Here is a 19,534-nt window from a genome sequence, read left to right as displayed (position 1 = left end):
GTTTGGTATGTGTTTATTCTGGGTCTGTGTTGCCATGTGTTTAGGTAGAGGCCTTGCGACGAGCTGATCACTCGTCCAAGGAGTCCTACCGTCAGTAAAATGATCATAAAACTGAAGAATCAGAGGCCAGGGCCCACGGGGGTTGCAGAGTCAGTGTAAAAAAGCATATGAGAACATGCACCTACAAGAAGAGATTATCGTTGTTTCAGAATACTGCCCTCACTCCGGTGAGCTGTATAAGGATCCAGTGTTTATGCTTGACTGTTCATATGCTTTTCAACTCACAGAGCCATGTGTAAATTGCGAATATAATTTAGAAGTAACTTGAATCTTAATTTAATTATTTTCTTTTAATTCGCTTAGTTGGGGGTGGAGTCGAACTGGGTCCACTCGACACGGCGGCCACTGATTGGCCCCGGATGATTATGATGATGAAGAATTTGGTGGAATGAAGATTGGCAAGGGAAACCGAAGTACTATGAGAAAACCCGCCCCAGCGCCATTTTGTCCACCACAAATCCCACTTGACCAGAGCCGGGATTGAACCCGGGCCGCCGCGGAGGGAAGCCAGCGACTAACCGCTTGAGCTATGGCGCGGCCAACTCGAATCTTTCAAAGCATCCTTTTAAGATAATATGTCTAAGGTTAGATAGCTCTTAATTTCAAGAACAAAGGCTAGAGACTCCCATAAAAATCTTAGAATCATTACGTATTCAGTATGGATATTACAAATATTCTTAATTTCAGAAGAAAGGAAGGCTAGAAACTTGCTTAATTTCATAAAAAGTGCAAGAACGGATTCTATTTCAAGTAAACATACGTACTCTTTGAAATTCTTGAATAATCAAGGTTACGCCATTTTATTTTTCATTCAAGGAAACAATAAAAGCAAATATCTCTTCCAGGAAATAAGGCTAAATATGCATAAACCTGAACCACCACTCCACCACTGACCCTGGATTCCGCTTGGCTGGCCTCTATCTGCAAATGCATTGTCTAGAGGCGTTACAGACCACAAAATTTACTCCAACATCGCCACAACGTACCGTATACGTATTTCAAATCAAGAAGAATGTCCATGTGGGCTGTAAAAACACTCTTCGTGTTCTGAAGCGACATGCGAGGAGGCAGGGGGTCAAACTAATGCAGAGGGACGAACACAAAGTTGAAAGGAAGAAGGAAGAAAAATGAGAAACAAAGGAAGAGAGAAACAACGAAAAAAAAGAAAGGAGGAAACCAGTCTATTCGTTTTATTTTCTCATATATTATGGTGAAAGTACTGCAACCGTAAGAAAAACAAACAAATACTAACAAGAACGAGATATTGAAGCAAGTATAAGCATTGGCGCCACTAGATGATGTATATTTCTTTTCATTTCCTACAGACGTAACGCAATTTTGGTTTGACGTACGAAATTTTGCTGAAGATCTCTCCAAACTCAGTTGTATCGAAGTCTGAACGCGCTAAAAACAGCGTTTAGGGAAACATATCCCGAAATAATAATAAGTATATTTTTATTTGCTTAAATAGACCTATATGTAAGGTAAAGGTACAGTTATCTCTGTGTTTACTTAATTGCCTATCACGCCAAAAAGATATGGGGGTAAACAGGTATATCTCCTTCTTCAACTCTTCGGCAGTAGATGAGGTTAGTGGTCAGTTTGACGCCCCGGCCAATTTTCCCCGGTAAAAAAAGTCCCCAGCACCCATTGGGTAGGAGGCTGGGTACGTCCCAGAACCGACCTAGACGCTATGGGGAAGAGGAAACCTCTTGCTTCTGCCGGCAATTGAACCCCGTCTGTCCAACCCGCACCTCATCACTATGCCCGCTGAGCTATCGATAGATAATATTCAGTGTAGGCCTCAAAAAACAAAGAAAACAAACTCCGTGGCCTGTAGTCCGCAAGCGAACTATACCGACCGAGCGACCGCCGCTTGTCGGCGAAGTTAGTGTCAACTTTAGCGGATAGCGGTCGTCGCGTGATCAACGCAACGATTCCCACGGCCGTTAATCTCGATTTTCTAGATCGGAGTGTAGGCATCAAAAGCAAATTTTATCAAAATTCGTCGAGTAGTTTATCAGATGAAACACGAAGGCCCTGGCAATACCTCCTCTATATGCCTTCACTAGGAGTACAGATGGCAGATTTCATTCTACTCATTCATGAAGGTTGTTTCAGGAAGCTGTGCCGTTGCCCATTCACGAAGTCTATTTGATTTCTGGTGACAAACCGTAAATGGGATACGCGCTGCCGCAATTATCAGAGTTCCTCATCGTTTAACATGGAGTTGTTCTGCCGATGGTAGTAATCATCTGTGGCAGCGGATTATGGCAGTGATGTCATACATACCATTCATCACCGAGGCACGAGATACTGAGCTCTCTGCCACTACATTATTAACATTACTAGGGCTCTGACATAAAAGTACTAAGTCTGAACATAGCCTACACAAAGCCCTGTGCCCCGGACACAATTCTGGACCAGTTCAATGTAACTCATAACTTCAGAACTTACTTCTTCGAGTATTTTCTACTAATCATTATCTGAGATACGTTTCTTATACACAGCGCTTCGGGAGTTGGGTATACTGCCGTCTTATTCTTCCACCCTGAAATTGGAGGCAGTGTGTTCCCTCGAAACGTTGGATGATCTTCAACGGACTACACGGCGTTCAAGACATAATCTCAACTCCTATACAGCAACTTTATTTACTGTAACAACAGGCCTTTAGACGAGTAATACGTACAACACAGGATTCTATCGATAGATCCCTAACGTTCACCGGGACCTACTGTGCCGGTATGCATGGTACCTGTAAGTACTTCGATCGGTAAAACTTTGTTTTGAATTATAGGCGAACCCCAATATAATGTGTTTGTAAGTTGGAAACATTTTCCCCCATAAGGATTAGGTGGGCAGGGCATATAGAACGAACATGGGGCTATGAATGTACATAAGATATTTATAGTAAAATCAGAAGGAAAGAGGCCACTAGGAAGACCAAGATGTGGACGGGTGAGTAGTATGGATCTTAGAGAGATGGGGTGGGATTCTAACGACAGGAGTGATTTGGCTCAGGATAGGGGTCAGTAGAGGGCTCTTGTGAACACGGTAATGAACCTTCGGGTTCCATAAAGTGTTGGGAAGTTCTTGAGTAAGTGCATAACTGCCGACTTCTCAAGAAGGGCACAGCTCCATGAATTTAGTTAATGTTCGTAAATATGAATTGTTCGTTTCTTGAAATTTCGTAAGTAGAGTTTCGCCTATATTTGCAATCCATGTTCTCAGCTGACCGTAACGGGCCATGCAAGCCTACAGTAAGGGACCGCACAACGGGGTACCACATGAGTGACATGTTAAGCAGCGGGCCTAACATGTTTTTCAGAAAACACAGGAGACGCAGTTTGGACGCAAAGAAAATCAACTGTGAATCTAACATCAATACAGAAAAATAAACCACATGCATATGTGGTACAATGCATACAACGATCGACTTGGTATTTACAAGACTTTGTACCAGGCGTCGTTACAACCGTAAATAACAGAAAAGTTCTGAGAATAAACGCGTTTTCTTTTATGGAACCTGGATTTAGGTATTCACAAGTAAGAAGATGCTGACCACTAACTTCCATCTAGTGCAGAGATCAAGAGTGAGGGAGCTATACCTCCACTCTCCCATATGACTTCATGACTTGGTGCATAATTAATTAAGCATAGGGACAACTTTCCTTTTGCTTATCTTGCAGTATCCTAATTTTCGCCTGTCAGTTAGGAGGTTACATTGGTTATCATATTACTGTTTATTGAATTGTGCGACGTAATAAATAGGCAATTCCATGATGTGAATTCAGATTATTAAAAGAAGATCCCAGGCAATGCGCGGGTGTTTTGGCTAGCAGACATGCGTGTGTGAAATGCAGTACATATTTAAAGGGAACTGTGTTACGCCATTCAATAGGTCTACTGCCAGCTGTGCGCGTGTCATTTACGGAAAAGATGAGTGTGGACCGCCCCAGTAATTAATAAAATACTACTATTTAGTGTTCAAAATTGATTTTGGTCTTCGTTTTAAAACGTCCATTGCATGAACAACTGGATAAAAAAATAATGTATTATCACAGTGGCGCTGATCAGATTTAGAGCACTGGTATGCTATATACAACAACCTTGTGATATAAAAGGCTCAGAGAAATGTCCCAATTTCCTGCAGACATCACCAATAATTTTAAATGTGTTTCTGCTCTGAAATTATAATCTTAAATAGGTTCTGCAAAAAGATCCAGTGCACAGCTTGGTAATACCTCGAAAGAACTTTCTTTAAAAAAAAGAAAGGGACATTAGAATTTTATATGGAGTTGCTAACAGTGGCATGTCTCGAAAATTATTACTTCCAAATTTATCATTCACCTCCTAAGTAGGTACAATTAGAGGCTCCTTTCACTGCTGAGACAATTCTCCCTTATTCCTAACACAATCAATGAGTTTATGGATCTCAGAATTAGTGTTTCAACGCTTCCTGGAATCAGTTTCTCTTGACGATTTACATCTCTTCGAATTTGCAATAGTGATATCAATCTCAAAAGGTTAGGCTCTCTTACTAACGGCTCAGCTGCAAGCAGGTTCCACAGGTTCACTATGCCCACGTCCATTCAGTAGCCAAGGGAAATAATTCTTGCATGTATTCAAAATGTTGTGCGAACCTTCAAAGCAGATCACCGTTCTCATCCTTTATCCCGTTGGGTCCAAGTTCCCGGACTGTTATTGTTGTTACTTCCTCGGCGAAAGATTAGAGGGGAGGCCAAGGTCACATTTTCGCAAACCCATTGCATCAGTCTGCCACGTGACACCGCGCTGTAAACGAGCATTATTTTACACGAGGGCTTTTTCGACTTCGTGTTTCGTTTTGTCTGCGATGGATGGCAAAATCGAGGAACGTGTCTGTATCAAGTTTTGCGTGAAGCTCCGTAAATCCACTACCGAAACCCTTCGAATGCTTTGTGAGGCCTTTGGAAAACATTCTTTAGGCCGGACAGCTGTTTCTGAATGGAATTCACGTTTCAAGGCCGGCAGAGTGTCAGTTGGGGATGACGAAATTTCAAGGCGACCAAGCACCAGCAAAACGACAGAAAGCGTTGAAAAAATTCGGGAACTCATGCACATAGACAGTCGCCGAACAATCCATGAGCTCGCAGACACCTTTGGGATCATTTATGGAGTTTACCAGGAGATCCTAACAGAAAATTTGTACATGCGCCACACTGCTCCTTAATCATGTCAACGCGCCTGCCCATATGTCCCGGAAAACCACAGAGTTTGTGACTAACAACAGCATGATTATCATTCTTCATCCTCCTTACTTGCCGACTTAGCCCCTGTGATTTCGCTTTCTTTCCCAAACTGAAAATGAAACTGAAGGGACGACGTTTTGAAACAGTGTCTCACATCCAAAGGGAATCACAGGCGGCACTCGACGGCATGAAGGAAAATTACTTCCACAGTGCTTTTGAAACGTGGAAAGAGAGAAGATAAAAAAAAGGGATTGCTGTATACGTTCCAAAGGAGACTATTTTGAAGGAGATTGCAGCCAAAATTGAGTAAGTTAACCCAGTATTATATTTTTTTTTACCTAGCCCGGGAATTTTCCCATACACCTATGTATATAGTAGTCTCTGCAGTCTTATTCTTGCTGCTTGTGACAAAATAATTAATTTCGTCTTTCAGATATTCCAGGTTTCGAAAATCTAGTTATTACAGTCCTTATATCAAATATAACGCGTATTTAGTTTTTGAGCTTAGAGTCAAAACGGACTCGATCAGCCATAGCCATCATTTAAACAACTAAGAGCTGATCTATGTACTACTCGTACTTACTTACTTACTCATGGAGCTGAGCCCTTCTGGAGGAGCCGCCAATTCTGCAGCTACTAAAGAATTTCCCAGCATTTTATGGAACTTGAAGGTTCATTACCGTGTTCACAAGAGCCTTCCACTGGTCCTTATCCTGAGCCAGATCTATCCAATCCGTCCCATCATATCCTATCTCTCTAGATCCATTCTAATATTGTCCACTCACCTGTCGTCCCTGCGGTCTCTTTCCTTCTGGCTTTCCCACCGATCTATGTACTAAACACAACAATTCCGTTGATAGGGTTATGGCCAATAAATAACGAGTTATGTATAAAATAGTATTATGTGATGGACTTAAGTAAGCTTAAAGAACCCTGTACTCAACAGGCCTTTATAAAATAATTTAATTCTTTTAAAGAAGGAGAGAAGTTTTAACGGTTTATAATATATTTATGGTATAACAACAGCAACGTAACTAGAGCATGTATGTAGAAAGGATTACTAGAACCCATGTAACCAGTTATATAAATTTGTAACATATTTTACATAGCTGAAACCTTGATGATGGGCAATGATTAGACAAAATATATTGGTCTGAAATGTTAAAATTGTAGTATTGAATCTGACGACATGTAAGTAATGTATTAATGAAAGGGAATTGGATCTCACAATGAAATGCAGTAAACCCTCTTAGAAACGGAATCCGGGTTCAAAGGATTACGAGAATTACGCGACGGCGAAAACCAACGTAAAATTACCTTTCATAAATGGAAATATTTAGAGCTGAATAAGAAAATATATGAATCCATTCTGATACGGTTCTCTACGAATGTGTGTTTTTGCCAATCAGTGTTGTGATTCAAGGAATTTTCCCCAGGCGGAAGATGTTCTCCACAGATTCGAATGAATTACGCTCGGCCATTGGAAAATAAAAATGCATGGATTGCTTGACCGGACTGCTGGAGAGGGACAAGAAGTAAGAACGAAAACTGAAAATGTGTACTGCTCAGTAAGTGTACAAGACATGAGAACAAGTGCACTGCTCTTTCCGTGCAGCAGCTGTCAGCACTAATGAGTTTGGGTGTGTTACTCAACGTAATATAACTGCACTTCGTGGCTTCAGTATTGACATGCTGTCTTCCTGGCCAGAAAATTAAGAGAAAATACTTCTGTTGAGATCTCCCAACATGGCTGTTGAAAGAACCTGATATTTTGAACAAGATCAAGGCTTGTCACGAGACCTGGGACATAAAGTACAGGCCAGAAACGAGTCTTCAACCGAGAATTTTAGAATATCCGAGGTTGATAAAACCGTAGATCTCCAATAAATATTTAAAATCATGTTGATTTGCTTTATTGATATTAATTGAAATCTTCATTCCTAATTTGCTCCTCCAAAACATCGAACGAACCAACCAAATATTTTAAAGTATTAATGGGGACGCGTTAGTAAAATATTGTCAAATATTGTGTCCAAAAAGTGAATTTTATACCATAACAATTTACATTATGACTGGGCGCTTAAGCCAAAGATATTTCGACCCCCTCCCCCAATAAAACAAAGGCATTATTTGGGATTTGAGGTTCACACACCGGTGGTAATGGAAAATTTTTTTTTTTTCATTGGCACTACAGCCCCAGTGGGCCTAGGCCTACCTCCATGAACTTCTCCGTTCACTTCGGTTTTTCTAGATCTTACACATTCGGTAGGACTCCTTGGGCGGATGATCAGCTAGTCGCAAGGCCTCTATCTGTACACAAACACAGAAAAATGCACACACACAAATTAAACATCCATGCCCTGAGTGGGGTTCGAACCCACGATCCCGGTTTCCAAGCGAACGAAGACAGTACATGCCTTAGACCGCTCGGCTACCGTGACCGGCAATGGAAACTTCTATCTTCTGGAATATAACGCAGAGTAGTCCACTGAAAGTCAACCGACGTTTCGGCTTATTTTTCGACCTTTAAGATGGAGGCGATAGGTTCATATGAAACGTCGGTTGACATTCAAATGGCTTAAACTGCATTAAATTCCAGAAGCTAGAACTCTCCAAAATCGGTGTTGGAACATGCTTCCTATCCACCAGATATTTGGTCAGTATGGTTTTACCATGTTCCCGGAACTAAGGGGCTTCATTTTGGGATACCAGAGGCACCCAGAGTAATGTGGTACTAATAATTTGCAAGACAGTTCCCAGAAACACTGTCAGTCATAAGGGTTCATTTTGAAATGTCGCAGGAGTCAGACGGCGCGTTACCGAATGAACATCGCATTCAAATAACTGTTAGTGACATTATATAAGCTTATCTTGCCCGTTCTCTATAATCATTCAGTCATTTCAGTATCAGAGATAGTTATTTCACTTGGTTGGATTCATTATTCGAATTACAGAAACAAGGCCTATACATATATTACATAACTGCTTTTTCCTAAGTAACTATGAGTTGAATGGAACTCTTGTCTCAAAATGAGAAAATATTCGAACACCGTTGGATTCCGTTATAAGCGCGCTGCATAGTACAACAGCTGGCACAGTTAATTGTCCAGCAACTCTACAACGCAGTTCTTGTTCTTTCACTTACCTGAATATGGTATATGGTGTCAGGCCACAAAGACAGTGTAACACACGTGGAATCGGTAAAGAGGTTTCCTTTAAGACCTCCTCCGTCCACCTCCCAAGTGACGAGATAAACTCCTCGGGTTACTCGCGGTTCCCAGGCGACCTCTGCAATGACCAGTACTTTCTGGTGAATCAGAGACACCTCTCGGAGTTCCCACGTACCACCAATTTTGTGCTGAAACATAAAAAAAAAAACATAATTTTTCATGAGTTTAAGTTCTGCATAAGAATCAATTTACTGCGCTACAGTAACAGTGACCAAATGTTTCGGCAGAAATTCTGTGGGACGACACATCATAATGACTACAACACACCAACCAATTGTCATTTTATCGTAACGACCATTCACTGAGAGGCATTTATTATTATTATTATTATTATTATTATTATTATCATTCATTCATCATCGTTCATACATTTCAAATGGCCGTCACTCTCAGAAACGACATCTGGACAGAAATCTTGTAACTTAAAACACAATATCAAATCTCTGTTGCGTACGTATTGGGCAGCAGTTGAAAGGCAAGCGCTATACGTAAATGTGTTGAACTACTTGTTCGGTATCACTGCCCATCTTCTGCACTGTATTAACCTCATCCAGTTACCATGGCCACATACTAGTGTATGTACGCATTCAGATGGGTATTCTAACGATCCTAGGCCATAAACTACCTGGGTACACTTTAAAGATATAAGCACCAAATCTCAGCTGTGGGAGCTAAACAAGAGATCTCCCTTCCTGCAAATGCTTCACTGTGTAGGATAAGAAGCGTTGAATTTCTTTCCTCGAAAAATGACACTGGGGATTGTTATTAAATTTTGTCGATATATTTTAAGTTTCGGTAAAAATCTGGCAAAAAAACCGGATAATATGCATTAAGGCCTATACACACTCTTATGCTAAATTCGAGCCCACATCACTAAATATTTTAGCATAGTGAAAAAACATTAGAAAGAATTTGTAAAAAAAACATGGAGTGCACATTTTAATGTCCAATACACACTTTTCCATAAATTTTCTTTTGGAAGTCAGTGAAGTCTTTTATTTTCTATACTAATTAAACGAGGCTTATACGCACATCAATTTATGGGTATGTATGCATAAAACATATATTTAATTAAAATATAATCGACTGTGCATCTACAAGTGTTACATATTACAATTTGCATAATTAAGAAAATGGATAAACCCACTAGAATGAATTGCTAATTATGTACATATTTTCCAGCTTCTTTTGTATATCTACTAGGACAGCGTGGTGCTTAATAAATTAAGCATAGGATAACTTTACTTTTTTTTTTGCTAGGGCAGATCGTCACTATGTTAAATTGTTTTATAAAAGCTTAAAATTTCGAAACAATACAATTTCTGTAATTTTGAATATAAGACCGTTTCACACACACACACACATATATGTGTGTGTAGATACGATAACGATGACGGCACGCGGTAGCGTAGTTGGTTGAGCTATGCTACAAGCCGGAAGGACGCTGTTCGATTGTCGATGAGGTTATTGGAATTTTATTTCACATAATCTTTTCAGCCGCACTATGGCCTTGGGGTTCACTCAGCTTCCAACAGAAATGTGTGCCAGAAATCTTCATGGGAGGTAAAGGTCGGCCGGTGTGCGATCTGTGAGCCGACTGTCTAGAGAAAATGTGGGAGCTTTCACTTCTCACAACCCTATGGGCTTTCACGGCCTGTTACAGGGACAGATCTGCCTTTTTATGATAACGATGAATCTCGATACATGGCTTCACATGCTTAGTTCCAAAAATTCAAAAAGGAAAGATAGATAATTCACAAATATCGCGCTGCCGCCATTTTGCTTTTCCTTTTCCTGGCCTTCACAATGTTACACATATTTCTACGATGTATCACCACGTAATAGTCTGGATGCCAAGTTGGCAAGCTTCATTGTGCGGAATAAAAGTGCAAAACTGAGATAAGAATTCACCAAAGTCCATCCTTTGGTTCAAATGCTGTTAGGGGGAGTCAAATGATCTACCAACATCCCGTAAGCAAGCTATTTTTTTTATTGCTAGTGGGGTGGGACTAAGTCCCTTGCACTACGGCCATTTCTGGCCTATTGTACCAGCCCCAGATGATAGGTGAGGGTGATTGTGGAGCAACTGGTGGAATGAAGATTGGCAGGGGAAACCGAAATACTCGGAGAAAACCTGCCCCAGCGCCACCTTGTCCACCAGAAATCCCACTTGACCAGACCCGGGATAGAACCTGGGCCACCGCGGTGGGAAGCCAGAGACTAACCGCTTGAGCTATGGCGCGGCCCTGTAAGCAAGCTAACTTAAGAAGGAAAATATTGATTCAAATTAAATGGAAGCTCTTCTTATATGCATGGATGGGTTATATGGTGCAAGTAGTGGTGTCTCGTATTGTCTACTTACCGCTGTGGGAGACTTGGTTGTAGTCGGGGTGACCTCTGTGTTGATCTTCTTGCGATGTCCTGCCATGACCTTGTTAATAACCTTGCTCCTGACGTCACTTCCTATTGCAACCGCTGAAGAAACTGATTCAGAGGGCGACATTGGGCTGTAGATGGTGACGAGACCTTCTGGATCAACTACGAGGACCCTGATGGTTGCAGATCCCAGGTTGCTGCTCTCTGCAGCTGGCAGCCGAGCCGTCAGATCCACGGTCTGTAGCAGAGCGGGACAGTCAACACGCCGGACAGTTTTAACGAGTCCACACTAACACACCACACACGTCGTGAATAACACAACAATTACCAGTAGCAAGAAATGCTGAACACTTCTACTAAGAAAGCCTGCCAGGGATTATCATCCTGAGCCAGTTATATCCATATAACTACGTTTACAGTATTGTAGTAATTAATATGATTACATATATATATAAATTAGAATATAGAAAACTATAATTTTGCCTGTAGTTCTGTATGGGTGCGAAACTTGGTCTCTGACATTAAGGGAGGAACACAGACTGAGGGTGTTTGAGAACAGGGCGTTGAGGAAAATATTTGGACCGAAGAGGGATGAAGTGACAGGAGGTTGGAGAAAACTGCATAATGAGGAGTTTCATAACTTGTACTCTTCCCCAAGTAAAATTAGAATGATCAAGTCAATGATGAGGTGGGCAGGACATGCACCACGAATTGGTAGAAGAGGAATGCATATAGGATATTGGTGGGAAAGCCGGAAGTCAAGAAACCACTAGGATGTCCAATATGTGGGTGGGAGAATAATATTAAAATGAATCTAGGAGAGATAAGATAAGATGGCTTGAACTGGATTGATCTGACTCAGGATAGGGACCAGTGGAGGGCTCTTGTGAACACGATAATGTACTTGTGGGTTCCATAAAATACTGGGAAGTTCTTGAGTAGCTACACAATTGGCGGTTTCTCATGAAAGGCTCAGCTCCGTGAGTACATATACACGCAAACAGTACAACCACTTAGTGCACCAACCTGCGAAATCTGGCGCCAGCCGGACGATGTGCCCGCCTGGCGTCTCATCACCACATATACCAATGGGCTGCTGGGACTGGTGGTCGGGGGTCGAGGCCAGCGCACAACGGCTCCGTTTAGTTTTATGACCTCGTCGCCACGGGTGTGTATCACGGGTTGCGTCTGCTGCATCTGCTTCCCAGCGGTCTCCCTGTGGAAGCGGCAGGCTTGCTGACACCCAGGGAACTGCAACCAGAGAAAACATGGAAACCTGTTAGTCCATAAACTGGTCAAGAAAAACTCGTGGACTGGAGAATTCTTACAGTTCGGTGCCACGTTCGCAAAAGCCTGCCAGTGAACCCTAACTTCAAATCCTTGAAAGAAACCTACTCCTACACACAGAATTATAACGTGTTGTCACATATGTGGGGTCTCGTGACTAATAATAACGGGTTCTGGATTGAACGATTTTATTAACATCTTCGTTTACAATCTCTCTTAATCAAAATCAATTACAGAGCCATCGCTAATCTACCCACTTCACAGATCATGAGGGCACGCTATCAGTTTCCCGGCAACGGATTTACCATAGAAACTATCATTTCAAAACACTATGAAGTCTTGCCATTTCCTGCAGCTGCCAATTCCGAGGGTTCAACCCAGTTTTCTTCTAACTGCTGTTCTCTACTCCTACAATAACTGTCAGCTTCGGATCCCGCCACTGTTTGTCACGCACTTAAGCCGGGCTGTTGCCTAGCAATGGGTATGTTAAAATATGATTAAATTTAGCATTTTCCTATCTAATCCTAGGCCTCTCTTCCCTTAACTCTCTTGAGATTTCATCTGCGGCGAATATTTTAACACTGTTTACCAGGCACGAAGTAGGAATCAAATATCGTGGGTTTCAATTTTCCGGAATGAAACCGCAAGGAACAGAAACGAACAATGATATATCTGCGCTAAGTTTATATTTGCCGTGAGCACGGCAATCCACTCTTTCGTTCCAGCGCCTTCCTTCCCTCCATAAATCTCAGTCCAAACTATAAAAGAAAAAAGTATTTGACAAATTCTCCATCTCTTCTACTTGTCGTAGTGTTCTGGTTTCCACACAGAAATTTATTCCTTCGAAATTTGAACCCATCTAAGAGGGAACAGAATCCGCAGTTCGACCATAATATTCAACCAACAAATCAACAAAGTGGTCTTTGTAGCAGAGGAAGCAGGACCAACATATACAGACGTGTGTCTCTGTTGATTAAAGTGACAGAAGTTTCATGGGCATGCTTCTACGGGTTCTTTCCTTTATTTCTAACCTATAATCTTGATTTCTAACGGCAGAAATCATTTTTTAAACATGTGTTTATTATACATGTAAAGGTTTTTAAATACAGAATTTATGCATTTGATGGATCTTGATGCTTATTAAAACAGAGTGTCCTACAAGAATTGGTACATAACATACCATAACATAATATAACATAATACGCTTATACTTCATGCGCGAAACAAGAAGCATAACATAATTTTACGTTAAATTACGTATCGATTCAAAAGTAAATAAACAAATGTTAGAGACGTTATGAAAGTCACAGGCTGCGGTTTAGATTTTCTTTAGGACAATCAAGTAAATTTACAATTTAAATTCAAGTAACTAAGTCGAGGCTGAGTATAGAAAAGTCCGGTTCCATTAGATACAGTCAGAAGGGCACGAAATTTGACAGAAAGGAAACTCTCTTTCCTTCGGCGAGAACACTGCCAACTTCACCGGGAACTTTACCTTTCTTCAATTCACACCCTCACCCTAACAAATACTGACAGGGTTTAAACTCTGCTGACTTTGTAATGGGAATTTCTTTTCGTTTCTCTATCCACCCAAATCCCTTTTCATCCCTTCTCTCCCCCCTCACTCCCTCTCACTTCATCTACTTTTATTTAGTTTCTCTCTCTATCTCTCCAGAAGTAACCCTGTTCAACATAAACCAAGTCCCTGCATTCTTTCCTCTCCCTCTCACTATATAAAATGTTCATTGTGCACCCTCAGCTCAGAGGATGATAACTCATTAATGATATTAGTCTCACTTAGTCTGTAGTGAGATGCGTTTATTTAGTTTGAGTATAGTCTATCGAGGCCGGTCACGGTAGCCGAGCGGTCTAAGGCATATACTGTCTTCGCTCACTTGGAAACCGGGATCGTGGGTTCGAATCCCACTCAGGGCATGGATCTTTAGTTTGTGTGTGTGCGTTCTTCTGTGTTTATGTAAAGGTAGAGGCCTTGCGACGAGCTGATCACCCGCTCATGGAGTCCTACCGAATGTGTAAGATCTAGAAAAACCGAAGTGAACGGAGAAGTTCATGGAGGTAGGCCTAGGCCCACTGGGGCTGTAGTGCCAAGGAAAAAAAATAGTCTATCGAGATAAAATTCTGTTCTGGACGAAGAGAAGTTCAACTGTGAACTGACTTGGCTATAACGTCATGTAGTCCGTTGAAAGTGAACCGACGTTTCCGAAGAACATAACATCTCCATCTTCAAGGTCGAAGAATTTCCTCCGAAACGTCTGTTAACTTTCAGTGGACTAAACGGCTTCATATCACAGAAGATAGTAGTCTTCATAACCACCGCTGTGCGTACCTCGAATCATACGAAATGTGTGAGGCGGTTAACAGAAATGTAAAGGCGTAGCTTAGGTTACACAAGATAACACATGCATCAGGTTCGGGCTGCTACCCGTATTCATAACGCTATGCTGATTGCTCGTTTCGTGCGTTCTTTCCACCGAGTAAGAGAGCCTATTGTAAATGTTACTGTGGTAGTCAGTTTTTCGGCACGTTTCATCCCAGAATCCACCGAGGGAATATCAACAACTTATTTGATACTGGAGCTGTGCCAGAGCTCAGACGGTCAGTCGCCGGTATCCCACCACGGCGGTCCAGGTTCGAGCACGGATCAGGTCATGTGGGATTTGTGGTGGACAGAGTGGCACTGGGACAGGTTTTCTCCGAGTACTTCGGTTACCCCTGCCAATTTGTATTCCACCAACTGTTCCACACTCATCATCATATATCATCTTGGGCTGGTACAGTAAGCCACACAGTGACCGCAGTATCAAGTGGACTCAGTCTCACCCCATGGGAAAAAGAAATAAATTAAACAAAATATTAGATATTGGAATTTTACACTGAATCCTACAGAGTGAATTTAATCTTGATTCATGTTGGTCGAATAAAATTACTTTTTTTTATTGTTAGTGGGGTGGGACTAAGTCCCTTGTACTGCGGCCACTTCTGGCCTATTGTACCAGCGCCAGATGATAGGTGAGGGTGATTGTGGAGCAATTGGTGGAATGAAGATTGGCAGGGGAAACCAAAGTACTCGGAGAAAACCTGCCCCAGCGCCATTTTGTCCATCACAAATCCCACTTGAACAGACCCGGGATCGAACCCGGGCCGCCGCGATGGGAAACCAGCGACTAACCGCTTGAGATATGGCGCGGCCAAACTCCCAACTTATGTGTAACATTTTCAGAACTTTGTTTAAAACTTAGGAGCTATATGTACAGTCCTGCACTCGTGAAGGGTGCAGTAAACAGTGTTCCTGTGGAGTGCTTCATGGGCACAAAGGGGTTAAGGTTCTGCTTGTTTTGTAGTCTATCTAATGTCGTTAGTAAAAAAAATAAGAAAGGTGCACCTATCTCTGTAACAGGCTGTGGAGGCCCATAGGGTTGTGAGACGTCGAGCCTTCCAAATTTTCTAGACAATCGTCTCATACATGGCAGTGAGGTTGTCAGCCTTACTCGCCGTCTGCTCTTTACCCCTTGGAAGAGTCTTAATACTCATTTCTGTTAGAGGCTGAGTCGACCCCAGTGCCATAGTGAGACTGGAAGGATTAGGTCGATGAAAAATTTAATGACCTCATCGGGAATCGCACCCGCGACCTTCCGGCTTATAACATATTGTCTCAACAAACTACGCTATCGCGTGCCCCAAGGATTTCACAGCTAGACTATATAGTACTGAGTGTTAGGGTGATGAATGATGAATAGGAATGGACTTGGAAGGAAGCGGCAGTGGCCAAATGCTGCTTTATTACTGCATTTACCTAGAGAGGCTGGCCTAAGTCGGCACAGGGGCTTACCGGCCGAGATTCGAACCAAGCACGTCTCGAACACAAATCCAGAGCGTTACCGCAGCACCAGCCTATGTGGCATATTCCTGCTCTCCCATTACCCTGATTTCTGCGTCAGACACGAAGAAATTCATCCACCATTAGCTAATATTACTGACTTACACAAACGAGGACACTCACGTGGACAAAGTGCATAGGAGAATGACAACCCGACCATAAGCAGTCGCAAGCCAGTTTCATATAAACATCTGGTATACATAGGATCTTGCCACAAAGTTGACTTCGTATCTAAAAACGTAAATATTTACATCCGCATAAAAAGCTACAATTAATTTATTGAAAAGTCTTCAGTGATCTGACGTTGTACAGTCTGGTAGACACAAGGCTAACACGGTTCTCGAAGAAACAGCTGCCTCAGTCTTCAGGGTAGATGAGAGCTCTTTCTGGGCACTGATAACCTGACTCTTCTACCCCGAAACAGCAGGTTGCTCCGAAACATTTGCAGATAACCTACCACGCAATAAGGCATCATAACCCAGAAGACAGTAACCTACACAGTCACTGCCTTAAGAACTTCAAACCTTGCAGTTTTCCCATTGTTTTACACGGATGTGGAACTTGGTCTTTCCCTCTAAGGGTAAAATGAAGGGTAAACTTGTTCTTTAGCTCAGTCGGTTAGTCACCATTCTTTTATTATTCTCAGTGGGGTGAGACTGAGCCCACTTGTGACTGTGGTCAATATTGTCCTACTGTACCAGCCCCAGATGATAGATGATGGTGATTGTGGAGCAATTGATGGAATGAAGATTGGCAGGGAAACCGAAGTACTCGGAGGAAATCTGTCCCAGTGCCACTTTGTCCATCACAAATCCCACATGACCAAACCCGGGCTCGAATTCGGGCCGCCGCAGTGAGAAGCCAGCAACTATCCGCCTGAGTTATAGCGTGGCCGTGTTAGGCACCATGCTTGGAAGATGTACTGTATTTGGAATGCAGGTAGAGCTCTAGGTTTTCTTAACCTAGAGAGTAAGCAGAGGTGATTAGTCAGCTTCGCGCCTCACCCTCTTTATTCCCAGGGAAAGAGCCCCTTGTTCCCAAGGATGGATCCCAGAGCTGGTCTAGACGCCGTGAAGATGAGAAGAATGTCTCGCTTCTACTGAGTATTTAACCCAGAGTAGTGGACAGTGCACCCCGCAGCCTGTCACAACACCGACTACGCTATCCCGTTTCCTAATTTACGGTGCCTTGGAAAAAGATGACGAAGAGGACATTTGGACACAAAGAGGACGGGGGACACAGCATAGTGAGGAGCTCCACAATTTATAGGCCTGAGTTTCATCTAACATTATTAGGGTGCTGAGATCAAGGACGTTAAGAAATGAGGGATAATAAAAATGCATTAAAAATTTAATCCGAAAAACTGAAATGAAGAAGTCATTTGGGAGACGTAGGTTACATATACACGCATTGCTAGGCGACGTGTTGGTAAACAAATTTTCGCGAAGACAGATTCTTGGTAAACAGTCCGTTGCTAGGTTACGCAACAATAGAGGAAGCAGTGTTTTCCGTATCTGCGGCGACGTCACAACAGTGAATAGTTATCACGTGACATTGATTTTCTGTAGATCCGACCGACGCGCCAGTAGGCTGGCTGGATAGTGATCACGTTATACGCGTTTACTATAGGCCCATGCCCGTTCCTCGGCTAGAAGTTACGAATAAAAGCGGCAGAAGCACGCGAACAAGGAAGCAAGGAAATAGTCATGGGGAGTTCGTAGTTGAAGAACTAGAAGTCGGCCTGTGAAGAATTAAAGTATGATTAGAAGGCTTTATTTGTGTGTAATATTTGGAGGGTGTGATTCGGTGAAACTGTTACAGTTCCCGTATTATAAACCCGTACACACTAGTGCTCCGGTCACGGTAGCCGAGCGGTCTAAGGCATGTACTGTCTTCGCTCGCTTGGAAACCGGGATCGTGGGTTCGAATCCCACTCAGGGCATTGATGTTAAGTTTGTATGTGTGCGTTTTTCTGTATTTGTGTACAGGTAGAGGCCTTGCGACGAGCTGATCACCCACCCAAGGAGTCCTACCGAATGTGTAAGATCTAGAAAAACCGAAGTGAACGGAGAAGTTCATGGAGGTAGGCCTAGGCCCACTGGGGCTGTAGTGCCACGGAAAGAAAACACTAGTGCAGATAGACTGAAGAGATTAGTGTGGAGGGATTGTACATTTTGTAAAGCAGCAATAATGTAATAATTAATTGTAGTTACGAAATTACAATCCAAATTCGCGTTTTGATCACTGACTCGTGACAATATTAATATGGATCTCAGAGATGTGGCGAATGCGGCTGTATTCTAGATTCAACTTGCTCGGCCGCGGTAATGAACCCTTGGATCGCATAAGAACAAACATCTGAGCCACTTACAGTTTCTCTAAAATGACTCCCCTCCACGGAATCAGTTAACATGAAGCTGACGTATCTCTGAATTTAAAGCACAGACCGTTTGACCCTAGATAAGGATAACATATTAAACTGACAGTGTATCGTGATATTCACTAAGAAATATACTAGCACTGAATGCAGAAAATGCCCAGGTAAGGCAACAGCGCCTCAGTGGACGAAACTCGTACCTTCTACTTTGTATTTGGCATTTAATGAAGATAGGTCTAAAGCAATCACCCGAGGTGACGTTTCATTGATGGAGCAAAAATAAATAGCCATAAGTTTGTAACAAGCTCATATTTATTAAGGCTGTTGATAATCAATTAGCAACTCAATCACATCGTCTGTCGGCAAGAGATGCTCTGGACTTCTCAGATATTGCCCTCCTAATGAACTCTGTAATCATCTTCCCGGCGCCATGTTGTCTTTTAAAAAATGCGACGAGATAATTTACGGCTGGCTGACAATAATTGACTCTTCGGTTAAGATTACAGCCTTCTAAGATGTGACGCCATGTAATTTGGCAGCTTTGAAAACCGTTTCGAAGCAATTTACAATTTCCTTCTTCGCAGCAAGTGATAGAAGACTCTTTGGGTTATTTCACGACTTCATTTTAATTCTCCTGTAACGTTCAATACAAATAACTTATATTGAGAAAGTTAAATTCCTCCAAGTTTCCCGTCGTGAAATTTTCCCCACTCCCTTCTTGTTTTGTGTTTCTTGTTATTCAGACATCTTCCCTCCGCGCCGAATATCAATCGACTCTCGCCTTACGGTGTGTAGGGCTTATCATCAGGAGTTCAAGTTCTAAGTGGACGAAGAACATGCACAGCGACAAGAATCATTATTTACATTCCTCGTGCTATTCCTGGGTCGCTGTTTAGCCCTGGGAAAAGTAAAATGTTGACAGGGAAAGCAAATAAGCTTACTTCACTTAGTAAGGTTAGAGGTGGCGGCTCAAGCGGATAGTCGCTGGCTTCCCACCGCGGCGGCCCGGGTTCGATCCCGGGTCTCGTCAAATTGGATTTGTGCTGGACAAAGTGGCGCTGCAGCAGGTTTTCTC

At 42.4% G+C, this 19,534-nt stretch overlaps 1 protein-coding gene across 2 annotated transcripts in view; it reads right to left on the bottom strand.

The window, feature by feature from the left end:
* LOC111871394 overlaps nucleotides 1–19,534 on the bottom strand; it is a 326,134-nt gene that overhangs the window by 12,628 nt on the left and 293,972 nt on the right. For both annotated transcript variants that reach the window (XR_002844013.2, XM_023864483.2), the window contains exons 4-6: nucleotides 11,924–12,148; nucleotides 10,884–11,135; nucleotides 8,437–8,649 (exon numbers count right to left, since the gene is read on the bottom strand). Coding sequence is in view for 1 of the 2 variants with exons in the window: in XM_023864483.2 (XP_023720251.1) it covers nucleotides 8,437–8,649; nucleotides 10,884–11,135; nucleotides 11,924–12,148 (690 nt within the window). In the remaining variant the exon portion in view is untranslated. The remainder of the gene's footprint in view (nucleotides 1–8,436; nucleotides 8,650–10,883; nucleotides 11,136–11,923; nucleotides 12,149–19,534) is intronic.

Source organism: Cryptotermes secundus, unplaced genomic scaffold, assembly GCF_002891405.2.
Source record: "Cryptotermes secundus unplaced genomic scaffold, Csec_1.0 scaffold194, whole genome shotgun sequence".
NCBI classification, from domain to species: domain Eukaryota; kingdom Metazoa; phylum Arthropoda; class Insecta; order Blattodea; family Kalotermitidae; genus Cryptotermes; species Cryptotermes secundus.
This window is presented reverse-complemented; position numbering and strand designations above follow the sequence as displayed.